Genomic DNA, 16,048 nt, shown 5'->3' on the forward strand with positions numbered 1-16,048 from the left:
AGTGTTTCATTCATTTGTGTAATGAAATAAAATAAAATTTTCTGCATATTTAACTCAAAAACGGTAAAAACTGGACTTCCGTGGTTTATCCTCTAACGTACAGATATTGATACGTGAAGACTACTTTTTCCTTAATGCAAATCGATCATTTGAGTGTTGCAGTTGATTTGTGAATATCATCCATTTCCGATGTGACGAACATCTTTTTAAATGTTGTCAGCGCTTTGTGAAAACAGTCTATTCAATTGTGCGAATAAATTCCCCGAAGAAAAACTGGACAATGAATTCTTAAAAGTGGTAATACTGTCGAATAATAACGAATATGAATTGAAAATGACAGATGTCATATTATAAGCTGCTGCATACTTATTAAAATATTATTTTTATATTATTATATAATTTTTACGTAGTCGTAATGTACGCCAGCATGAAAAGATGGTATTTTTTTTATTTTATATATTTTTTAATAATACTGAAATCATTTGCAATAATTTGCTTCGCGTATTTTGACCACAATTTATTTACTACTGTGCCACAATTTGTGCGTAATAATTATTTTAAAACATCTGTCTTTTAAAAAATAACTTATCCATACTGCGCAGATTTTTCAACAGGACGTGTAATTAAAAAAATGAGAATATTGTTTTGTCACAACAAAATATATAATCGAACAGAGTACATAATTAATGTCACATTGATTTTTAGGGTGCCTAGTGCCTTATGCAGACGTCTCAGCACGGCTGAAGTCTCCACAGCATTGAGACCCTTCTATTTTTCTGTGCATCCAGATTTATTCGGAAAATATCCCGAACAAAGAGTAAGCTATGTTTAAGATAATTTCCTCCATTTGTTATCTTATAATATTTCATAGATGTAAGAAAACTACATATTACTACTTTATTATGTGCCATGCATTCTAATTCCTTACCTACCATAGTTTTGTATCAGTCGATTCCAACACAATTATTCCAATCTGTGACTTCCCTACCTAGGCAAGGTGCCACCCTTAAGCAGACTTATAATATCCTCCCATTTTAGTTTCAGTTTCAAATTGTCTGCAAATTCATTAGGCACTTACCTATCTTCTTATTTATTTTCGGCTATCTTACAAACACAAAAAGTCTTTAAATTGACGTAGGTACACACCATCTACTGAGAATTAGAACATTTCTACAAAACCTACTCTCAAACAGTGACGGTTTTAGGCATGCAGAGGTTTGTGACGCCCATAGGTTTGGGCGCAGACTTGTGAAAATTTTGCCTCTGAGACAAACTGCCATTACAATGTCTATTACAATTATACTCCATTTACACGTGCACGGATTTACTGCTGACAGTACGTATTATCGCGGCCATAACAAGAAAATGCATGTGTAAACACGAATTATCGTGCAAGTTGCAAGATTGTATGCATACATCAAAATAGTTAATAGCTTCTGAATTTTCACGCGACAATTAGAACTTGTGCAATATCTGCGCCTGAACAGTAGAACGATGGTGGCGAACCTGCTGGGAAAAAAAATCAACTACACCGCGCAATTTTCACAACCAGTGAAATAGCTCCATACAATGACAACAACACGTCTCACTTACGATTGAAGAATGAGATTGGCGAGACAGTCGTACTTTTACATCTAAACAGTTATTATCGCGGTAGTTTAATTTACACACTATTGGTGCCAGTAAATCCTTGCACGTGTACAGGCACTATTATATTATGTTGTCAGGGATTTTTATACCAATGCAACCTATCCTACCCCTGTGTAATGCATGACCTGCCTATCCCCACGGGACGTCACTGATGCCAATGATTATATTATAATACCATTTGTTGAAATTATCACAAATGAAGCATTAATTATTGTATATTTAAGAATATTTATTTTTTCTGTATTTAGGCTGTCAATGAAAACTCTCTGAAGCAGCTTAGCGCTGTGCTCGAAGCTCAACAAGCAAAAACCCGGCTTCCAACTACTGCATTATCATTTTACCTACGAGGAAAATCAAAAACGAAAGGTATAAAATGAATAGCTTCACTCACGTAATATATAAAGTGTTTTTTCCAAGGCAGTCTTCATTGTACAGCTGTTCATTTATAATAATTCAAGTTCTTCAATATTATATTCCCAATCAGTACTGTGGCGCCAATTCAAAGCTCTGTCAATGTAACAGGCGTCAATAATTCTATTTGTTGTAACAGATGGCATTCCTACCTCGCCTTTTTTTTTTGTTTACTTTGCTAATGTATAAAATGATCCAATTAAACGCAATTTATGATTCTTATGGTGTTTTTTGATTTGCACAATGTAGGAGACTTGCAGTTAGTCAAGATTACACTGTCCGGAAATAACGTGCGACAGTCGGTGTTGAATATACTGAATGCCTGCCAAATATCAACAGAATATGTTGATAAAATTTCTAAACCGACCCCAAAAAGTAATGAGAATTTGAGGTATGTGTATTTTATTTTTGTTAGATCCAATTTATAATACATATTATGCTACTTTAAAATAAGGTTAAAAAAGAATACTACAGGCACCCTGATATTCCATATATTTTTTAGTATAACTATTGGGCAAATAAGAGACATATTTTTAATTTAACTCTCAATAAGTTGATTGCATCACGAGCTCATCATCATCATCTCACTGGAACCACATATCGTCCATATGAAAATCATCTAATTCATGCTGGAAAATATCAGTAATCATGTTTCAGTAGCGTTCTCCATTGACAGTAACTGCATTGCCATTTTCGTTTTCAAAAAAATATAGACCAATTACATAACCACACCAAACTGTTAATTTTTGTGGATGTAAAAGTGTTTCAAGAATAACAGTTGGTATACTTGAAATGCGACAATTGCGCTTATTTGCAAAGCAATTTAACAAAATACGAGCTTCATCACTAAAGATGATTTTTTCATGAAATAATGGGTGTGTTTCAAGTTGCTCTAACGCCCAATCAGCGAAATTTCGATGCACCTAATCGTTGGTCATTCGATTTAAGTTCTTGCTTCTTTAAGCTACGACCGTGCGGTGCAACATAACCCTTGATTTTGGAGCGTGGCGTCGGGCTATCATGCAAGTACAATAAAATGTTCTAAATTATAGTAGAAAATAAATTTTAAATGCAAATAAAAACATTTAAAAATTAATCACTCAGAGCTAAACCGAAAAAAACCAATATATTTTTTTCCTTGAACCGAAAAGTTCGAAGTCCTGATTATAGATAAGTACTTCAGTCCTACTTGATTAAAATAAAAATAAATGTTTCTAAATATGAAATATTTTATAATATCACCTATTTTTCTGCAATTCTTATCAAATTAGTATCATGTTTATACCAATCCCGGGATTACAATCACTAATTTTATTTGGTTATATGTAAATTATGTCTCCACAATTTTCATTAAAATTCATACTTTGCGTGGTAGATATAAACATACCTTTAATTACATAATATTTATATTATGAGACTGAAATCATTAATGTACCTAGGCTATATTTTATGTGGACTACGATACCAATGTTATCTGTCAAGCATGTCCGATACATTGATTGCATAATGAATTTTCATTGATCGCACTGTAAGCCCACAGGCAGTGAGTCGTGAAAATTTTGTTGTAATATATGATTTCATTTAGATTTTGAAGGGAAAGTAACTAGTAAAACCATTCTTATTTTTATTTCTTTAACCAGCTTATGTGAAAGTTGTTTTCATATTATAACCATGAGAAAGCTCGCAATGCTCGCAGTTGATTCGTATCGTGAGTAAAAAGGGACATGTGAATTCCTGCGATTAAAACAGCTGGGGCATTGCAGTGGAGGAATAGTTTAACAATGGGTACAATGAATGTCCAAAAGAAGTCCAAAACTTATCATTTTCATAATGAATGGGTATTGAGTAGGTATATCTTTCTGATGGTGAAAAATAGGTGTTGTTGTTTAATTTGTAGCGCATCTGTCCTCTACAAAAAATAATACATTTATTCAAGTTGAAGAATAATAATGTAAATATTATTTTTTCAGACATTTTGGATACAGCAATCCGTTTGATGAGAATGATCCACTGTACACGACTTTTGTTATGAGAGAGCAAGTGAATACTATCAAGGAACTCGACTCTCTAAAGTGAGTAGGTATGGTGAAATCTTAATTCATTTTACAAACAGTGACTCTTAAGGTATTTCTTTAATTTCATGTTTAAACAAACAATCCCTATCCATGACAACAATAGGCAGATATACAAATAGCTAGGCTATCATTGTTTGGCAGATCAAGTTGTGTTGTTTAGTTTCTTTGACAATATTCCTCATCAAATAATATAAACAGGGAATGCTGCTTTCTGTAGAAAAAAATGAGTGTATCTCTTTCAACTATTCGGCCGAGAATTATTCATCTGTGTAACATACATCAAGGCCAGTGTTGGCGACTCTATTATAATTATAGTACAATATGTACTATTATTTTGATTCTACGAAAAATGTAAAATAAGTACTGTAATTGTAAACCAAATATGTATAAAGTACCTAAAATATTCCTGTACTATAGTGTTTTTCAGAAATTTCGCTTTGATTTTAAATTGTACCTACTCTTTTTGGTCTAATTTATTATTATATTTACATTTACATTCAATACAAATTTTACATCTGCCAACTATTTACCTTTTGAGATATGGAACTCTAAAAATGAATCATTTATTTAAGGACCTGTCTTCAACTCATTTTTTGTTTGGCTGACATAAAATGTGTATTATGAGTCACACTTTTTTTTATAGGGAGCGTCATGTCTAATTATTATTATTGAAAATACATGAAACATACTAGAAATCAGGCCAACCAAGTGAGAATTGAACTTCACATATTTTTCCTCGCCGAATTACAGTTCTCCCAATTTACCCATCGGTCTACCTATGACACATGCAAATTAAACCCTATATCCACTTCATCGGAGGTATTCCAAAACTTCTCCGAAATGAAGCCACCAGCTGTATGATTGAATCGAGGTAATGCTATTGCTAACGTGACTCGTAGACGGCGCCAGGTGTCAGCTAAATTTATTTATGCCTTTCGTATACTAACATTCCTAAATCTTGTGCATATTCAGTGTGCAAAAATTATAATTTAATTGTGTAAGGGATGGAACTCTTCTTCCTTCAATCCCTCTTATTTATAAATTATAAGTCATGTACCTAGTTCAATCGAATAGCTCATTTGACTGTGATAGGGCTTACGGCTAACCGCATTTATCCCTTTTCAGAGTGCATGCAAGACTACTATAGTGAACTAGGTGAATTAGATCTCTTGAGGAAGCCAAGCTCAACTCAATTCTAATTGTTAACTGAAGGCCAAGCATTGCCTTATATAGTCAAATATTCGACCCCTTCTCTACCGTCTATGTGATAACCTCTGCACGCTGTAGTGGGAGCGCCAGGGCGTTGCGGTATGTAACGTCCGATGAGTGAACGAGAAAGTATTCGAAGGCCCCCGTGCTATAATTGTTATTATTATGTCTATGCATATCGCGTCATGGGAGTTTGGCAGAGGGACGAGTGTGCCGCTGTAGTGGAATTTTTTAAAAACACTGATGTATTCAAATAACGCGATGCACAACTTACATGATGAGTTTTCTTCAATGTTTTTAGAATGTGGGTGATGAAGAATCATTCAATTGCCCGAGAGAAACATAATGCCACCAAAGCTACAAGAGACCACATAAATGAACTGATTAAAAGACTTAGTGAAGAATATCAACTGAAGGAAGTATGTACAATAATTACTGTCTTTTTCTACAATAACTATTTAATCTATTGGTCTGTATCTATTAAATGCTGAAGAAACTATTACATTTCAGATTAAATGGGAGTCAGGGTGGAACATAAGTCATATCAGAGGTGGTTTACAAAGCTTTAACGCATTGGCTACGCAACATGCTGATCAGATGCATACTCTTAAAGGTAATTAACACTGACAAATCCTCAACAATATAGGCAACAGCAACATGAATATTTGGATATTACACAGAGAATTGACGCGACTAAGGCCTTCCACTCACGAGAATACTCAAAAAAGACGAGACTGAAACTAAAATTTCAGCCAGTATCTAGCAAATGTATTTCAATGGCGGCTCGCTCACGACAAGACTGGAATCTCTCAGTTTCAAAACGTTCGTGACTAAACTGAAAAGACGCGTCATCCTAGTCTCCCAGTCTCTCAGTTTCCAGTCCCCCGTAAAACAGTGGTGCCAATATCAGTAGATTCGATAAAAAAAACATATTTTCTTTCCAAAATTGGTAGCACTGAACTGAACTGAACTAGCAATAACAAGTCAAGACGTCAAAAGAAGATGGGCGAACCAATTTTTAATTTAAAATTTGTGGCAGAAGTTGAGAAATACTTCTGCCTGTATAATTACAGGCTGCCAGAATATTCCCGTAAAGATATTACGGAAAAGACTTGGAATGAAGTAGGAAAGACAATGGGTTTGACAGTTTGAGGTTATGAGATTATTATTTCAAGTGGCTTTCAGTAGCGCCGTATGCGAAGCATCAGTCATTGGCCAGTTTATTAGTTCCATCACCAACCAGTTCGTCGGATTTTAGTTTCTCCATAAGCGAAAGGCCTAACTCAATGTGAACTCAGAAAAACAAATAAATTCCATTATTCATTAGACCATGTCTGATCCTAATAAGATCATACGAGCCTCCGCAGAGTGGAGGTTTGTATTAACAGATTTTTGTTTTTAGGAGAAATGGTTGTTAGCCAGTTGCTCAAGCCATAAGGTTCATACTCTGACTCCAAACACAAATTGAAAAACAATATGTGTATTTGCCATGACCCACAACATTATAAGCCAACGCGTAAGTCGCTCGGCCATCGTGGGCAGTAAATTTACTTTACTTGAAACTTACAACTAAAAAACGTTATAAAACATGACCCCAACCTTTTTCGACCTGTGGATCTGTAAAAATATGAGAAATATTTCACGGACCGCTAACGTAGAAAAAACAATTATTTATATAGTACAAGCTGAAGTACCCGGCTTCGCACAGAGTCGCTTCGTGGATACATTTATCTTAAATATTTAAAAAATAATAATAATTAATTATCTTTTTAATATTACAATGTGTAATACAATATGGCAATGTGAAAGTAATTCTAATAAGAGTAAAGGTCAAACAAAAGAACACTAAATTAAAATCGCATCCAAAATATGCAAACGTTATTATTAGTATTAATATGTAGTAAAAAATTCAAAATTGGATGGAACAAACAAACAACAAATTTTTTATTTTATATAATACTAATTTAGAAACCTTCGCGGGTGTGCGCACAACAACTGACGAAAGTTTCATCGCATCGGATGAATGGTATAGGGACCATACGAAAAAAGAAGATAGAATGAAGAAGAAGAAGATGGTTGTACTAATTCAGAAACCTTTGCGGGTGTTACCACAACAACTGACGAAGGTTTCATCGCAATCGGATGAATGGTATAGTAACCATACGAATAAAAGAAGATAAAATGAAGAAGAAAAGAAGAAGATGGTTTTTCTAGTTTAGAAACCTTTGCAGGTGTGCGTACAATAAGTGATGAAAGTTTCGTCGCAATCGAATGAATGGTATAGGAACCATACGAATAAAATAGAATGAAGAAGAAGAAGAAGATGATGATTTTTTTAATTCAGAAACCTTCGCGGGTGTGCATACAACCACTTAACAAAATTTCATTGCAATCGGATGAATGGTATAGGAACGCATACGGGACAGACAGAGAGGCAGACATTCATTTTTGTATATAAGATATAGCCTATACTCTTTGCGCAAGTGCAAGCAATAAGTTTTATCGCAATCGGATGAACGGTATGGCAGCGCATAAAATACGAACAAACAAACAAATATTGATTTTTATATATTAGATTTTGTTTATTACTTTTTAAATTATATTTTGTAATATAATAGTAAGTTACGTAACAGTCTGATTGCGAATACAAAAATTCTATGTTTAAATGAAATAATCTGCATCTTTGCGAGAATAGTTCATAACCATGGTTTATGTGGCATTATTGTTTCGAAGAAACGAAGCACTGCATTGACGTCCATTCGGTTTTTCTGTTTCATTTTTATTACTGACATGATCGAAAAACTCTTCTCACAAGAATATGTAGATAGTTGAATATGTTGAGTGTAGACGATAATTTAACAGATTTGTAGCTAACGATATTTGTATTTTATGACTGAGTACCAATGTGGCGTTAACAGACAACTCGATTAGGTCTCTTTATTATCAAATATTAATTACGCATGAATTGACGTCTTCCATGAAGGGATTATTGTTTAAATTTTGAAAATTCTGACATTCATTTCAAAATGGAGGACAACTATTTTTACGGACTGACCAAAATTTTCCGTGGACCGGTGGTTGGGAGTTTTAGCAATCTCAACGTATTATAACATATTAAGTATTTTATGATTAAATTTTGTTTATTAAGTTTTCTCATATTCATATTATAATTAAAAGTTTCAAAAAGTGTTTTAATTTGAAATCCTTTTTATTTATATTGCAGATCGCACCCTAGTTCTCGGTCAATTTACTGGCGTGAGTTTAGATGGACATGTATACTTAGGCAATACAGAAGTAAGACACAACTGGCTAGATGTTAGTATACATTTGAAACACAATATTTTACAAAATAATACTTATAACATTTTGCAAAAAACTATTATCTAATAAGTGTGTGTTACTGTTTGTTTATTTTTCAGTTAATAAAAAATGTAAAAAAGCATGACGATGCATTGCAGCTCATTCCTACTTATGAGAAAACCCTTTCAACCGTTTTAAGAAATATTCGTATCAAACGGAGGTATATTGCATTACTACTGCATTACTAAATTTATTACTGTAATAGCGCATGTACACATGCATGGATTTACTAGCAGCAATAGTGTGTATTTTAAACTATCGTGACAATAACTGTTTACATGTAAAAGCCCTGGCTGTCTCTCCAATCTCATTCTTCAAGAGTAAGCGAGACACAATGTTATCATTTTATCGTACTATTTGACAGGTCGTAAAAATTGGTTGACCTCAACATGACGTCGCTATAGGATTGGTTTACCGAATATCCGTTTTTGTCGAAATCGACCTCTTAATGCAGAATGTTTTTTTGTATCTAATTGGACGAGAACCATCCCTTTCTTTAAATTACTTTGTAATGGTAATGAATACATCATTCATATGCTGTAAAAATAACAATTTAAATATCTCCATGTATTTAAATAAAGGATTATGAAATTTGTTTTTCGTCTCCTGCATATTTGGTCTATTCGGGAAACCAATCCTACAGTGACGATGAGTCTGGGATGTAGTTCGTTTTTTGCCCGCAGGTTCGCCACTCGTTCTACTGCGCAGGCGCAGATCGAAAAAATCCCAACTGTCCTTGAAAATTCAGAAGTTTCCGAACTTTTTTAATTCATGCATGCAATCTTACAACTGCAGGATAATACATGTTTACACATACATTTTCTTGTTACAGCCATAAAACATACTGTCAGTAGTAAATCCATGCACGTGTAAACGGGGTATAAGACTCAGATGTATAAAATGTCGACATTACATAATTATATCAAAACATATAAAAAATCAGAGGCGAAAATCATTACCATGGCAACATCTCTCAACCTGCATTCAAAATTCTTGCTATTTTTTAAATTCAGATTGACCGAAGATAGATAGAGATAGAGACAGAAGTGTGAAAACAGCATTATTGAATAATCATAAATTATTAGTGTATATTATAAAGTTTAAATAATTTAATGGTTGCTTTAACAATGATTAATTAAATAAACGGGTGCATCTTGGATACAGTATACCTATAGTGTCTTCATTCATATATATTTTTCACTGACATGGCAATACAATTCGTATATTAAGATGGCATTTGTTTACATAGTATGTTGGCAATGAGAATTATATTGTATATCTTAAGACATTTTAAATATGTAGTATACATATATAATTGATACTAATAATAATTTTCCTTTATCGGAAACAAATAAACAATATCAAAAACTATTTATTTGCTTTCTGGTTAAAATATGACTGCAGTCAAACTTTCGGGTTTGTTGGGTGCATCTCTAAACACTAACATTCATTATGGTTAACGCCCAATTAGTGTTTAGTGACTAGTGTCTTTCTATGCATGTCTGACGAAGACTGACTTAAATCCTAATTTCACTCAAACTAAATCAAATACAATCCATGACTAATTTTACGCATCTGTAGATTGCAAGCTTTGAACGCACTAGTGAAATTACTTATCAGACGTTCACTTAATGTACCCAAATATTTTTTTTCTAGAAAGTTCATGCCTAAAATACAGGCAGCTGAATACTGCAGCCAATTGAAACGTTTGACGACTTCATTAGGAGACATTCACTCATCAGGGGGAAGTTTTCCTTCATCCATTCCGAAATCTTTAACGCCTTATGAAATTGTAATTGAACAGTAAGTAAATTTCCAAAATATATCCAACTTATTTTATTCCATTTGGGTCATTTTTGGTGTTTGTTTGACTAATATTAGGTCCAGGTAATTATTGTCCACCTACCTCACCCTCACATAAGTGGAATATATCAGTATCCAAAGCGATTTGATTGAACACAGTTATTGTCCTCCCAATTACTCCACTAATATTGGATAACCACACTATTGACAATATTGTGTAATTGTTTTTTTGTTTAGATTTCTTACTTGATTGTCACACAATTATTATCTCTAATCAATTCTTGATGTACGTACATATACTTCTTTAGTAGCTCATTTTGTAATATATATTTTACAGAGAAGCTGGTCCTCTAATGGTGTCTCCTACGGGTCAAATTATCACTCCCTCATCATGTCCGGGAGACCAGCTCATCAGTTTCATCGCCGTTCACCTTGATGAAGCCATGGAGGGACTGACACGCTATAAAATGTTAGTAAATAACACGATAATACATGTATTTAAAATTTCAAACCTTTTCCAATAACTTGGAACATTCTACCACTGGTCCACATTAGGGAATCCAATCCCGAGCCAAAATTCTGATCCCGGGATTTCGGGATTACAATTTGACAATCCCGGGATCCCGGGACTGGTCCCGGGATGGGCATTTTTTTCCACTGTTAATATAAAATTTTTATATTCACAAATAACATTGATAAAATCGGTCAAAAATAAATCTAGTATAATTTATACTATTTAAGACAATTATTGTTAATATTGTATCTACGTTCAATCTTGGAAATACATAAGTTTAATGGAGTAAATAATATTGTAATATAAATGATAATGTGAATTTAATATGAGATTGCTGTTTCTGATAGTAAAGGCTTATGAATGGATTAGCGAGATTTAAAATAGTAAAGCAAATAATCATGGCGTACTTATGGCCTTTCCGCTTCATAAATCTAATTAGTCAGCCAAATATGAAACTGCCGTAAAACGTATAAGATCATGGTGGAATTACGTTGATAAAAGTGCGAAGCATTGTTTTTTTCCAATCTTTCTCATTTTTAATAATTTATGTGAAAAAATAAAATGAATCGGCAACTTACACATGGGTATAAATCAAACTTCATTCAAACTCAATTTATTTCTAATGTAGTAATTTTTTATTATAAGTATTTTTTCTTTTATATTTTTGCTTTTATTTTATGTTCCATAAAAATTGATAAAAAATCAATCCCGAAATCACGGGATTATGTTTATCAATCCCGGGATTCATAGGTATCGAAAATAGCTCGGGATCCCGGGATTGGAATCCCTAGTCCACATATACATACATATACATCAAAATATTATTATTTTTATTATTGTCACTACAACCCAAAGTATGTGCGTCATGGCTGCCTTCAGGAAGCATGTCCACTCCCCTGACGCAAGCACCCTCCATTACCTTAGCTTAAGGGATATTGTTTCTCTTTTTACACAGATTAGATCTCCCAACCCTTCTTATCTCTTCCATTCTATTGAAGAGCAGCCCCATAAGTGATTGAGTATTTCTCATCCACTAGACATAAATATGCTACCACAAAGTTGTCCCATTTTTTCATACGAAATGATAGAAAGACCACTGTGCAACGCATCCAGGTATATCGACACGTATTGAATAGTCCAACATATTTTAACTTTCGAAAAATATACATTACGGACTCAATGTTGCCCACACACTAAAGTGAATTACATAATAATGATCTGTCATCTGTTATTTTACTTTCATAATGATAAAATCTCATGTGAAACCTGAAAAGAAATCGAAACTTAGCACAGCCTACTAAGTAGGTAGCTGTTCCTAAGTTTTGGTTTGATTTTATGACACAAACAAAATATATGTGTGTGCAAAAACTGTATATCAAATTAAACAAGGCATGAAAACTACACATAAAATCACATACAGCTTTTCACTTTGCGTTGTTGCATTGGGGCTATTTAACATGTACTGTTTTATATTAATGTTATTCAATTTAGTATTACATTTTTCATGTAGAAATAAGTACACGGAAAGAAAACTACACGCAGAGTGTGTGGCGAGATTAGGAGTGTTGGAATTACTGAAAGACGACTGCGTCACGCCCGATCGCATGATTCAGTGTTGCCAACAACTACTTCAACACGCCACCGTTCTGCACAATGATTTAAACGGAGTCAACTTGTGGATTACCAGCTATTTTTCGGTTCTTTCAGACGGGGTGATGTGCATTCCATGGGATTGGAAATGGTAGAAGTAAAACATACACCAATTCGATATCTGTGATATAATAATACTACTAAAACGCATGGATCAGTGAGCTATTAACTGAGGCGTCTATTTTCAAATACCGATAACTCCACATTACAATATCTGTTGTTAATGACACTTTTGTGCCTAATATGCTAGAACAGGGTTGGCTAACCATTTTACGTATGCGTGTCAAAATTTCCCAGATATTGTTTGACTGTCTGATGTGCTGAGCAGTTTTTCATGGGGAAAAATACTTTTTTAAGAATTCTATGAAAAAATGATGATGTTCTAAATACCACTCACAGAACATAGCACACATATAACTTTATTATTTTTTTTCAATTACGCCATACATTTCGGTCCACCAATTTTGAAAGTGCCTGACAGAATTACTACTTACTACCAAGTTTTTGTTTCTTATTTGGTACAGCCTTTTTTGTGAGTAGAAATGAAATTATTTCTTACTGTATTACTTATGTTGGTTCTTTACGCACAAATTGACATCAGAAATGTTCTGATCAGATGAGGCAGTCTCTCTCTACAGTGGTCTCAAGCATTGTAAATCGATCAAAATTAGAAGTTCGCGGCGAGGCTTCCCCCCTGCCTAATGAGGTTAGTGCGATAATATTATATGTACACATAAAGCCTGAGGAATGATCTATGCAATTATATATTTACATTAAACGTAACGCTTATTCTTGAAGAGTATTTGACTGCTATTTTTTATGCAATGCGTCTGTCATTTATTATTATTATTGGTTTTTTTATTATATTCAAAATAAAATATTCGCGTGCCGTGGGTTCGCCACCGCTGTGCTAGAACAATATGCTCATATTTATTGGCCTATATCTCTTTTATTGCAGTGATAAGCAACTGGCAAGTATATGATTTTCTGCAGCCCAGCAAATACTATATGGCAGTGGTTCCCAAAGTTGACTGGGCTCTGACCCATCTAACAAAAATTTCCAATCTTGGGACCCACCTCTTAGCTGTCTTAGAGAAAAGAGGGCATACATATTGGTAATGCTCAGATTCCCTAGTGGCGAGTCGTGGAACTACTTAATGCTGTCTTATTTGGTCTAATTGAAATAAAAAAAATATTTTTTATAAGTGTTACCAATATGAATGAAATACTGTTGAAATAAGAAACAACTTAAATAAAAAAAAATTATTACTTAAATACCTACACCTGCAAGGTTTTTTTACAAAGTTATTTCAATGGGAAGGATGTATTTGTTTCTTATTTTTCTTCATTCCAGTTTTAGCATCAACTTCAACTTTAGTTACTTTTAATCGCAGTGAGTTTGATATATCCAATTTATTTCGGTATTTAGTAGCCGAAAATCCGACCTCACATAGATATAAGGGTAGTAAAGATGAGGAGGACTTTCATAGCTTCATCGAACATTCATTATTTTATCACAATATTTTCCGTAACTTAAGTTTAATTCAATTTTTAGGAATTATAAATAGCTGAATGAAATATCAAATTTATCACTTCCTATTTTTTTAAATTTATGTATACAGTGGCGAGGGCCCACTCAATATTCGCTCGCGACCCACTGATGGGTCGGGACCCATAGTTTGGGAAACAATGCTATATGGTATATATTTTTGTTAGATTTTGACCATATTATGTGGACTTTCGGGGGTTTTTGAAAATGGTCGCCTTAACTATTAGGAGATCATATTTTGAATGGATATTAAAACAAGACATTTTAAGTGGTATTGTTAAACGTCTACTACTTATCCCAAATGCGGTCTCCTCATAAGTTTTTAGCTTGACCGCATGATGATAATAAATAATTTTATTACACGTTGCCTAATGAAACTTTATATTTAACTATACATAATATGTAGAATGATAGAACTTTGACAAGGCTAGTGCTGAATTATATGTATTACTAATGCCTATATTATTTATGTATACTATACATAGATATATAATTCTGCAACCTAGTTCATATTCCAACCAAAACTGACGCATTCTCACTTCTAGTCTGTATTGTAATATTTCAGATGAAGTTCTGTTGCTAGCTAATTATAATATTTTCAATAATTGTGAGTGTGTTCCAACATCCAACAGTGGAATCGACTCAATTTACATAATAGTATTCGATTAAGAAAAAGAGTATATTAATGTAATATCCGGATTATACAAGCAGACTTATCAACTTGACAACTCCCATTGACTTTCGAGCCCGTTCGAAAAATAGAGTCTTGAGCAAAATGGAAACGATTAGGGCGTCAGATTAACTGAAAGAGCATGGGCTTTATGACTTTAGGCTAAATTTATTCACAGTTTTAATATAAAACAAAGATAATATGTAAATACAATTGAATTAAAATTTGAATCATTGCATGTAATTGCTATATATTTAAGATTAACGGTTGCTCATGACGATCAGTGCGAGTTGTTGAGTCTTTATGTCTGGTCGTGTAACCGGACCATAACATTCAAGTATAAGTCATATTATTATTCTCACTTGTGAGTATTTAAGACTTAATTCATTTCTATTTCACTGACCGAAATAAAAGACCAAGTTGGTTAGATATTTTCATATATGAATTTAAATATGTTAATTCAATAATGAACGAACACAACTCAACACTCAAGAGTATAATAATTTTATTAATTAATTTTAGTGGTCAATTATTATTGTTTTATAAGTCTTTGAATAATATAATATATTTTGTACCTGTTTTTACCTGTTTATCTTGCATTTTTATTTCTATCCAATTAACCCAACTCTTCCCTCGAAATGAAAATAAAAAAAACTCACTTAATAAGTTGTATTTCATTTTATTTATCACTATTAGACTTTTCAAAGACAAAAAAATATTTAGAAATTCTAATATACACAATATAGATTTATTTATTGCATGTTTTTGATGAAAATACATTATTTTTTGATTAAATTTTAATGCATAATAATATATAAATACAAAGAGGTAAATATTTAGACCAGTACATTATCAGAAGAATTGAATAATCCTTAACAATCTAATAGTTTATTACAATATGCCTAATAATAAATTGTGGATCAAAAATGCTCCCTTTAATACCAATGTAACAAGTATTAAATTACTTATAGAACCATGAATGAATACATATCTACTCAATAGAGATGACATAAATTTGTGTATTGGCAGTCACAGAAGTTTCAAAATATTCTAGCTAGAGATATGACACGGGTCCCAATATGTGAGACCTGTTATGATTGACTAGGCATGATTCATATTTAACTTTAAAGTGAGCAAGAATTCTTTTTTGTCTCTAT

General features: G+C 33.1%; 1 protein-coding gene across 4 annotated transcripts; it reads left to right on the plus strand.

Moving 5' to 3' along the window:
- Positions 1-303: 303 nt before the first annotated feature.
- LOC147078647 (T-cell activation inhibitor, mitochondrial) lies at positions 304-15,481 on the plus strand. Of its 4 annotated transcripts, XR_015072198.1 has the most exons (13): positions 304-438; positions 706-817; positions 1,899-2,016; positions 2,311-2,452; positions 4,032-4,133; positions 5,647-5,764; positions 5,856-5,958; positions 8,569-8,660; positions 8,765-8,865; positions 10,362-10,508; positions 10,846-10,977; positions 12,533-13,378; positions 13,631-13,922. XR_015072198.1 is itself a non-coding variant. In XM_085960339.1 (12 exons), exons 1-12 carry the CDS (start codon positions 416-418, stop codon positions 13,653-13,655), a joined length of 1,215 nt encoding a protein of 404 aa, XP_085816465.1. In that variant the 5' UTR covers positions 304-415; the 3' UTR covers positions 13,656-15,481. The 4 variants fall into 4 exon arrangements, 3 of the variants coding, with proteins under 3 accessions (XP_085816465.1, XP_085816463.1, XP_085816464.1); XM_085960339.1 differs by lacking the exon at positions 12,533-13,378 and having other exon boundaries at positions 13,631-15,481; XM_085960337.1 differs by having other exon boundaries at positions 12,533-14,888.
- The last annotated feature ends 567 nt before the right edge of the window (positions 15,482-16,048 follow it).

This window comes from Rhyacophila brunnea, unplaced genomic scaffold (genome assembly GCF_057557595.1).
Source record: "Rhyacophila brunnea isolate RB1 unplaced genomic scaffold, BYU_Rbru_1.0 scaffold_11, whole genome shotgun sequence".
In the NCBI taxonomy this organism is placed as follows: Eukaryota; Metazoa; Arthropoda; class Insecta; order Trichoptera; family Rhyacophilidae; genus Rhyacophila; species Rhyacophila brunnea.